The following is a 9,374-nucleotide window of genomic DNA, read 5'->3' as shown; positions in this document are numbered from 1 at the left end:
GCAGGACATGCAGTACATGTAGTGCTAAAAGGGGACACAAGCATAAGGGATGCCCAAATGATGAAGAGTTGCCTGCGAAAATCAACCTTCGCCAGCTTAGAAGAGACGTTCACTCCATAACTGCTATGCTGATCATTATCAGTTGTAGTAGTTTTTTATTTGTATGTTAGTGTAGTTTGTATTGTTGCATCTCCCGGTGGGACAGCGGTAAGTGACGGACTTACATCGATAAAATCCGGGTTTCGATTCCTCATGGTGAATACACCAAATAGCCCTAGCTATAAAATAAACCGCACTGTTGCCATACGTACTATAATTGATTGATAGTATTTCTGTGTCTATCGTACTATTCTTATCGTACTGTTCTGTGTTTTATTTTATTTGCAGGATATTCTAATGCATTGCTGAAATGCTGATGATAAGCATGCTTTGCTTGTACTTCTGTTATCAGATTTGCATTCTGTGTAGTTAACGTATTTATGATCATGATTTGTTTAATATTATATGGTATTATCTGTACATATTCTGATGTTGATGCTTTATGATAGTGTTAGGTATCATTACATATCTTATGATATTAGGAAAACACGTAGGCTCAAGAAATAAATTTAATGCAAAAATACGAAACCCTATAGCTCTCGCGCTATAGGGTTTCGTATCTTTGTGTTACATATCCCATGCCTTTAATTACTATGTTTTCTGTGTGTTTTTTTGTCAGTAGAAAATCGTAGAGTTTATTCATTTTTGTATAACGATGTATGTATTGGAATAATTGAGGTCTGGTTATTACTATTATCCTTTTAATTGCAAACCGCCATTTTTTCACTATACATTAGCATTTTTAGTGGAATACACGACATTACAGAATAAAAGTAGGATCAAAACTAGATAAATTGCAGTTAAAAACAAAAGGTAACATGAGCGCTTTGGAACGATGAACGTTCCTTCAATCAAGCTCATGATGACGGTTTATTTTTGTACGGTACAGTGTGTTTTTAGTGAAATAATTTTTTCCTTATCTTTTGGTTGCATAGCTTTGTTTTTAGACGAATTGTGCCAAAGCCATAGAGTATATTTGTTAGTAAAACGTACTATGGACTTGTCTTTACTAAACATGCTTAAAGCATTGAAATAAAAATTAACAAATTCAACTTGTAAAAACAACAACTTTTTTAATTCTATGTTACATGATCGGGTAACGAATGTCATCATCTCCTTTGCTGTGTAGGCATTATTTTTATTTTTCTACTTCAGGTTGTAGGACAGTGTAAGTATTTTCATTGAACAACCTTGCCAATGGTAGTATATCAATTAACATTTTTAATGACTTGGTTTTCATGGTTTGTCTTTACTTTGTTTATTATTTAGGAACATCATTGAACGTTTTTTTCAAATACAAGTATTTTTATTTCAAATGTTTTGAAGTCGCATTTAATTTTTATATTTAAAAAATTACTCAAATTCTCACCTGTTCAATAATTTACACCACGACAGAAGATATGTTTAAAAATCTTATTATTTTCAGATTTCTGCTAGTATGTCGTTGTTTCTACTTGGATGTTACAATTTCAGAAGTCCACGAGATAAACGTCAGGCTGCTATTTTAAATAATTCAACTTTGATAATTGTGTGCATCATTACAATTATGAATTTCTTCATCACGATATTCAGCATGAAAGCCACTGACCTGGAAAAATGTCTGGATACAAGTACATAATTGTATAAACCTTGGGAATCGTAAAGTCTGTGTCCAATGTCTCTAGTAATCAAACTACAGTATTAATAGTCTAGAAAAAGTCATACAGTTTTATGTTTGTTTCATTAAACTATAAATAATAACTCACCTTATATTAATTTTTGTAGTATGAAAGTTGTAATATATCTTTTATAGAAACATTTCTGTATCGAGGGGCTTTATGATAGTTATCCACACTAAAGTTCGTCAAATTTTCTTTAATGTTTTTCAAATATTGTGTAACGTATTCATACCTCAACAATCTATTTTTCTATATATATATATATACACACATATGAAAGTTTATTCAATTTATACATGAATATATAGTTTTATAATATACAGTGTATATTCCATGTTTGTCTCTTTTGGACGAACCATCCATTATTGACAACAGTATTTTAAGTTTTAAAATTAAAAACAAGACCAACGTTTAAAGTGCACAATAAATTCAATTTGGCTATAAGGTTCATTTAAAATCATTGTTCCGTGCTATTGTATTGAATGATCTGTTTCAACAATGTTTTCATCAAGAGGAGAAATTAGTATTTTTTTGTTACGTACACAACCTTTATGTTCATTAAGATGATATTTCAAATTACGTTTAGTTTGACCAATATATTTTTTGTAGCATTCACATCTAATTTGATGTATACTTTTCTTCTCTAAAATGTTTTTTTTTTTATCTTGGATACTAAGAAGTATTGTTTTATTTTTGTTAAGTGGTTTAAATATAGGGATACGATTATTTTTTGTGAATACGGTTTGTATATTTGAAGTTAAGCACAAAGCTAATCAATGGGTTATCTGTGCTCTGCCCACCACTGGAATCGAAAGCCGATTTCTGGCAGACACGCCGCTGTGCCACGGGGGAAGGGGGGGGGGGCTTTCTGAATACATTGGCGACCTGGCTATTTATACCTTGTATATATATAGTAATATTACTGTAGACATTGCTTGATAAAAATTGAAATATATCTTCTTTGAATTATATGTTCATCTATATCAACATTATAACCTCTGTCGTTAGCAATAATATTTATATAATGTAATTCGTTTTCCAATTACAACGCTAGAATCCGGGTTTCGATACCCGTGATGGGCAGAGCACAGATAGCCCATTGTGCAACTTTGTGCTTAATTACAAACAAACAATCATTTTCTAAATTAGTAGAATCAGAGCAAATTTTAAATGCTCTGTCTATATAAGTATGAAAAGCTGCTAATTTTTGGAAATTTGAAATATCATCTTAATGAACATAAAGGTCGTGTACGTAACAACATATACTAATTTATCCTCTTGCTGAATACATTGTTGAAACAGGTCATTCAATACAATAGCACGGAACAATGATTTTAAATGAACCTAATAGCCAAAGTGAATTAAATATTAGAGAATCAATAGACATTTTGTGCTGTAAAATAAATAATTATTTGTTAAATAGAGATGGAGGGTTAGCTGGCGATAATACACAATTTTCGAAAGAAATATTGACTTCTTATGTACAATACTTATACCACCCTCATAGATTAGAATGAGTTAATACTTTGCTTTATAAAATTACCCGCTTGTCATATAGGTTTTTAATGCTGATGATGGTGGCGTAAAGCTACCAGCAACACGTATAGTCTATTTAATTTTAGCCATCGGACAAATAAAATTTTACTGTGCATTTTAAACGTTGATCTTGTTGTTAATTTTGAAATTTATTGCACTAGTTGCTGTAATTGAATCTTCAGTATTTTAAGTTGTCTTTTTTAAACGGATCTTAAAAGCTATGACAAAATGTTTAGTTGAAGAAACATCTGTCATTATTATCAGTATGATCCTCTCTATGTTTAACTTTCAGTGGGAGTGTAAGAAACAACAACAAGTGATAAGTAAAACAATTTATTCTATTCTGTGCCTTGTATGTTTGAAGTTAAGCACAAAGCTACACATTGGGCTGTCTATGCTCTGCCCACCACGGGTATCGAAACCCGGTTTCTAGCGTTGTAAGGCCGCAGACATACCGCTGTGCCACTGAGGGGTTGTGCCTTGTATAAACATGACCTTGTGTCCTTTTTTAAATGGTTAGTAAGCACGATTATAAAAATGGATGCTAAAAATTACATGTGGGCGCTATGAAGTGAGCTTATGGTCTTTCCAACTGGTTATCTGTATTAGCATATATATGTATATATATATATAAAGAAGAAAAAAAAAGGGACTTTTTCATTTCATGAACCGAGACATTCTAAAAGCTGAAATTGCCCAAATTATTTAAATTACGAATTTGGTGATTTCGAAGCCAATAAAGATCATGTTAAATTTTGTGTATTATAAATTGTTAATGCGAAAACCACCATTTCTCAAATTTGCCTAGCTTATCATAAATAGTTAAAGCTGCGTCTTCCTATATTTTGTACACATCCAGGTTGCAAGTTTATAGCACAAGGATTACTAAATGCGTAGGTAAAACGAGAAGAATAACCAATTACTGCATGGTGATTATGATTAATGGTTAACCTAAAGCTTTGAATCTATCCTGTGTAGGGCTGGGCGTGGCCTGGTGGTTAGCATGCTTGAACTATTAATCCAAGAATTTATGGTTAAAGGCCTGTTTCTGCAAGAACGTACTCCACGATTTGGAGCCGCATGTGCACTACAAGTGACAGTCAAATTCTTCTATTCGGTCGAACAAGCGTCAAGAGTTAGCGATAGGTGTTATTGATTAATTTGCCTTCCCTCTAGTCTATCAATTCATAATTAGGAACGGCGATGCTTAGATGGCCCTTTATATAGTTTTGCACGTAAATTCTGAAATCTAATTTCCAGTGTTGTCGAAAAGAGAATAATAAAAAATGTAATTGCATTTAAAAAAAATATTTAAAAAAAATACACGATAGATATTTTCTCCTGAGTTATAACTCAAAAAATCGGATTTCGATACCTGTGGTGAGAAAAGTACAGATAGTCCATTTTGCAGCCTTGTGTTTAACAACAAAAAATATTTAGAAGTATTCTTTAGATATTTCGTAATTTAGACATATTTCGTTTAAATAAGTTGCTATAAATTACCTGCTGAGAAAATCACGAAATTAACTTAATTATTGCGATCCTTTATTGATTCTTAGATGACCGTCTAAAATGTTTGAAAGCTTTCTTCTCATACTTTATAGATTTTAACTATTTGCTACAGTTACCATCATGTATTAAAACTCAAGTAATTTTGCTTCTTGTTTGTATATTTCTTTTGTTATCAGTTATTGAAGTCTATATGAGTACTAGTAGTTAATTGAACCTATTTATAATTCACTTGTTACAATGAAGTAGTTAGAAAATTAGATAACTATCTAATTATATAAGATGATAAATTCTATGAGCAGAATCTTAGTGATTTTATGATCTAGAAAACTGTTTCAGTAAGTTATATCTTCTCCCACGATGCTTTCTTTCTTTTTTTCATCACTTGGTATTTTCTCTACAAGGATTAAGTGTCTAACATATGAAATTAATTGTCGCGCAACCAGTAAAATACCTAAAGAATTGTGTGGCATTCACACACACACACACACATTTTTGTAACGGTTAACTTCCACTCTGTTATCTCTTGATCTTATTAAACCAATAAAAATTCATTTCTGTCAGTTGTATTTGTTATAATGTAGTAATCGCAGGTTCCATGTTTTATTTCCGAAATGTGTACCTATTCACACATGGTAATAGATTAAAGTCCAGTAATTACACCTTTCATGGGTCGCTTTGTGCTTCAAATAGAAATGAAATGTTTAATGTCTAAGTTATTACGTGCCAGCGTCGTACCCTTTAGTAGACTACAGCTGTAAAGAGTGGAATGAGGGGTGAAAGATCAACTTACTATACAAGTTTCACTAAGTCCCCTGTAAAGTATAAATCTCTACATGATGGTGAATAAAATCGAGTAAGAACATCTTAAAACTGTTTAATTTCCTCAAACCTCACAACAAGCAGCATTTTTTTAAATACCGTGGATTTCGGTTGCATGGGAACAAACTCATAATAAATCAAGTTTTAGTGTTTATTATGTTCCCCAGTGGCACAGCAGTATGTCTGCGGACTTACAACGCTAGAAAGCGGGTTTCGATACCCATGATAGGCAGAGCACAGATAGCCCATTGTGTAGCTTTCTGCTTTATTACAACCAAACAAGTGTTTATTATTTTCTTATCAATAATACTAGAGAAAAATATTTAGTAAAAAAAAAGTGAAATATTGTTATTTATTATAAAATATATATTTAAACATGTGCAGGGCACTTTTTAGTTATTCGTTTTTGTTTAAAATTTTACATCAATGCATGCACATCCTTTAACAGTGGATGATTATTTGTGTTGACCATAAAAACAACCCAGAATAAAAATAAATATCATTACCCTAACACAAGTTCGAGAAAAATTTACAGAAAAACTTCAAGTTGACCTCGATATATATTTCATTTATACATTTAGATATTTCTCAAAGGAAAAAAACCTATGTAAGATTCATTTAACGGATTGACAACTCTTCTTATCTAACGATTTTCTGTACATTTAATAAGGATGCACGGATTAATAAACTCGTTTTCTATTTTGAAGTTAAACAAAACTTGTACGGAAAGTTATGTTGGACGCAAAAGAAAGTCATTCATCCATCTGTTGTAATCGTCAAACAACGTGTTGAAGCTACATATCTGTTATTTTTGTCATCCTTTTGTGGTATTCAGGTACACTCATATCCAAGAAAAAATCCAAAGGTTCCAGCAAATGTTCAAGATTGTTAAGCGAAGAATAAATTGAACACAGGCAGTAAAGAAAAGAAAACTCAAGCAAAAATTCTTTATTTTACAACACACATTTAAATTGGGCCGTCTTTTTCATCTTCTTCTGTCTCGACTGGTTGTTGGGGTTAAGGGCTATAAAATAAGAGATGATGACAAAGAGTAAGACCAATATCAAGAGCCCACAAATCAAGATAAAGAGATAGAACTATAAAAATACTTGACTTATATACTCAAGCGAAACAAAAACGTTAGGTATTCCATAAGTCAATACGTCAACTAATGTTCTACACGCAATCATAAACCAAGCCAGGTGTATAACTTTCTGTATTGCCTGTTTAAATAGAATACTTTCGAAGAGGTCCGTAATGGTACTGTTGCGTCATCGAGGTCACGTGACTGGTGTGGCGCCCTCTAGTTTCTAGAACTATCTTGTTCTTTCAGGAATGCTCTAGTATTTACTAGATAGGGTAGTCGGGTATATATAGGAGGGGACAGCGTGACGGAGGTAGTGTGTGTATAGATAGTGAGTAATTGAACTGCAGTCAGAAGAATTATTGACGTTCGTTGTTATAGCGTTTGTTTAGCGCGATTGTTGAAGTTGAGTGTATCGGTAAAGTTATATTCGGAAAGAATAAACCAGTTTTATTAAGTAAAGACTTGTGTCGCTTAAAATTTCGTCGGAACGAAGTTACGGAAAAAATCAATTAACAAACGGAGACGTAACAGTACACATACATGCTTACATTAATTCTAAGAAGTAAGGGTTGCATCATGTTGACTTTACCCATGAAAAAATAAAAAGATTAGAACATGTTTACAACCTACAGACATCCAGACAACGAAAATGTTATATCTAGAAACTACATGTAAGTTTAGAAAAATATTACAAGAATATACCTGAATAAAGATATGTAATAGTTATGGAAGGGTGAAGTATATAACTATTTCCTCATTACACTGTTAGGAAATGGTGATTAGATTCTAGAACGGTTTAGCATTCAATGGTCTACGATGTTAGAAAAATTTAGAAAAACGGCTCATTAATTAATCTCTTTATCTAGAAATAATTCACTTTCTTTGAACACATATTATCAGATTAAATATAAATAGTCATTATTTCTACCTAGTGATACTTTAATGTATAAAATAAATTGTTTGTTTGTTTGTTTGAAGTTAAGCACAAAGCTACACATTGGGCTATCTGTGCTCTGCCTACCACGGGTATCGAAACCCGGATTCTAGCGTTGTAAGTCCGCAGACATACCGCTGTGCTACTGGGGGGCGATAAAATAAATAGCGGCAGTAGTTAGGGCAACACCTGACTGCCCAAAGGATGCCGGCTCACGCTGATTGGCTGCCTCAGAGAGGGGGGAGAAAGGGGACGTGAGATATACTATGCTGCTAGTAGTTACGGTCATCATTGACGCCATAATACCAAAATACCAGAAGGCGCATTGCTAGGCCATGACGCGGCCATGATGTCACAATTCCATAAAATGTCACCAGAGGTCGCGTTGCTAGGCCGGCATGACAGGCGGTCATGGCATCACAAGTTTGAAATTATAGTTCGATACCAGACAGGTGACCATGTTGTCATAGGGCTGAAATTATAGTTTGATGCCAGACAGGCAGCCATGACATAATCATACCACAAAGTAGAGAACGTGTTTCTGGGCCGCCATGACACAATAACTCACACGATACTCGTCCCAACATGACTATATTTAATCAGTTTAAATCACTAATTTATTTGTTAATTAAATCTATTATAATTAAATAAGGATGCTTAACACTAAATTATTAATTAAATTTCCTAATTATTATATGTCCAAAAAGAAGATACCTTAATTAAAACATATTCTTTGACTCTTTAATTACCAATCAGATGTTTAAAGATTTTCAGTACTATTTTATTAGTTAATTACATTTCCTGTTCTAAAAGGACTATATCTTAATTAGACTTACTCAATCAAGACATAAAAAGACATGTCTATTAACCCTATCACCACAGGTATCCTTTACTGCGCATGTCACAAAGATTTACATAAAAACGTTTATGTCGATTAAATACCATTATTTTAGTAACTGTCTGTAGTATTTTAACAAATCAGAATGTATTGCTAGACCATCATGACAAAACATCAGAGACATTTCACGAAACAGAGAACATATTGCTAGACCGCCTTGACAGACAGTCATGTAGACAGTGACGGACTTGTATCTCCACATGTCTATATTTAATAGGTTTAAATAGTTAAATCAGTAGCCCTAAAATGGTTATATCCCGCAATCATTAAAACTTATACTTTTACTAATTTGACCTTATACAACAAAATATTACATTTTAGATCGTAAATAAAACGTTTATTAAGCAATAATTAAAACTTACACTTTCACTAGTTTGACTTTATATTGGACAAAATATTTCATATTACATATGGTACTGTTGCGTCAGCGAGGTCACGTGACTAGTGTCACGCCACGTTTCTTGAACTATCTTGTTCCTTCATGAATGCCCTAGCATTTACTAGATATATGTTTGTCTGGTATACATATAAGACGCTCACAACGTGACAACAATGTGTGTAGGTAGTGAGTAATTGATCTGCAGTGAGAAAGTATTGATGAAGTTAACGTTTGTTATAGCGTTTCTTTTAGCGCGAATGTTGAAATCAAGTGTATCGTGAAGTTATATTCAGAAAGAATAAACCAGTTTCATTAAGTAAGGACTTCTGTCGCTAAAGTTTCGTCGGAACGAAGTTACAGAAAGTTATTATCAAACGGAGACGTAACAAATTGGTGTCAGAAAGTGGGATAAAAAAGGAAGTAGAAAAAGAGAAGATGGAAACGAGAAGTGG

At 32.8% G+C, this 9,374-nt stretch overlaps 1 protein-coding gene across 1 annotated transcript in view; it reads left to right on the top strand.

Annotated features, from left to right (window-relative positions):
* LOC111088203 overlaps positions 1–1,900 on the top strand; it is an 8,345-nt gene extending 6,445 nt beyond the window's left edge. The window contains exon 4 of the mRNA XM_022397537.1: positions 1,526–1,900. Within this exon, the coding sequence (XP_022253245.1) occupies positions 1,526–1,717 (192 nt within the window). The 3' untranslated portion in view covers positions 1,718–1,900. The remainder of the gene's footprint in view (positions 1–1,525) is intronic.
* The last annotated feature ends 7,474 nt before the right edge of the window (positions 1,901–9,374 follow it).

Source organism: Limulus polyphemus, unplaced genomic scaffold, assembly GCF_000517525.1.
Source record: "Limulus polyphemus unplaced genomic scaffold, Limulus_polyphemus-2.1.2 Scaffold3311, whole genome shotgun sequence".
Classification (NCBI taxonomy): Eukaryota; Metazoa; Arthropoda; class Merostomata; order Xiphosura; family Limulidae; genus Limulus; species Limulus polyphemus.
This window is presented reverse-complemented; position numbering and strand designations above follow the sequence as displayed.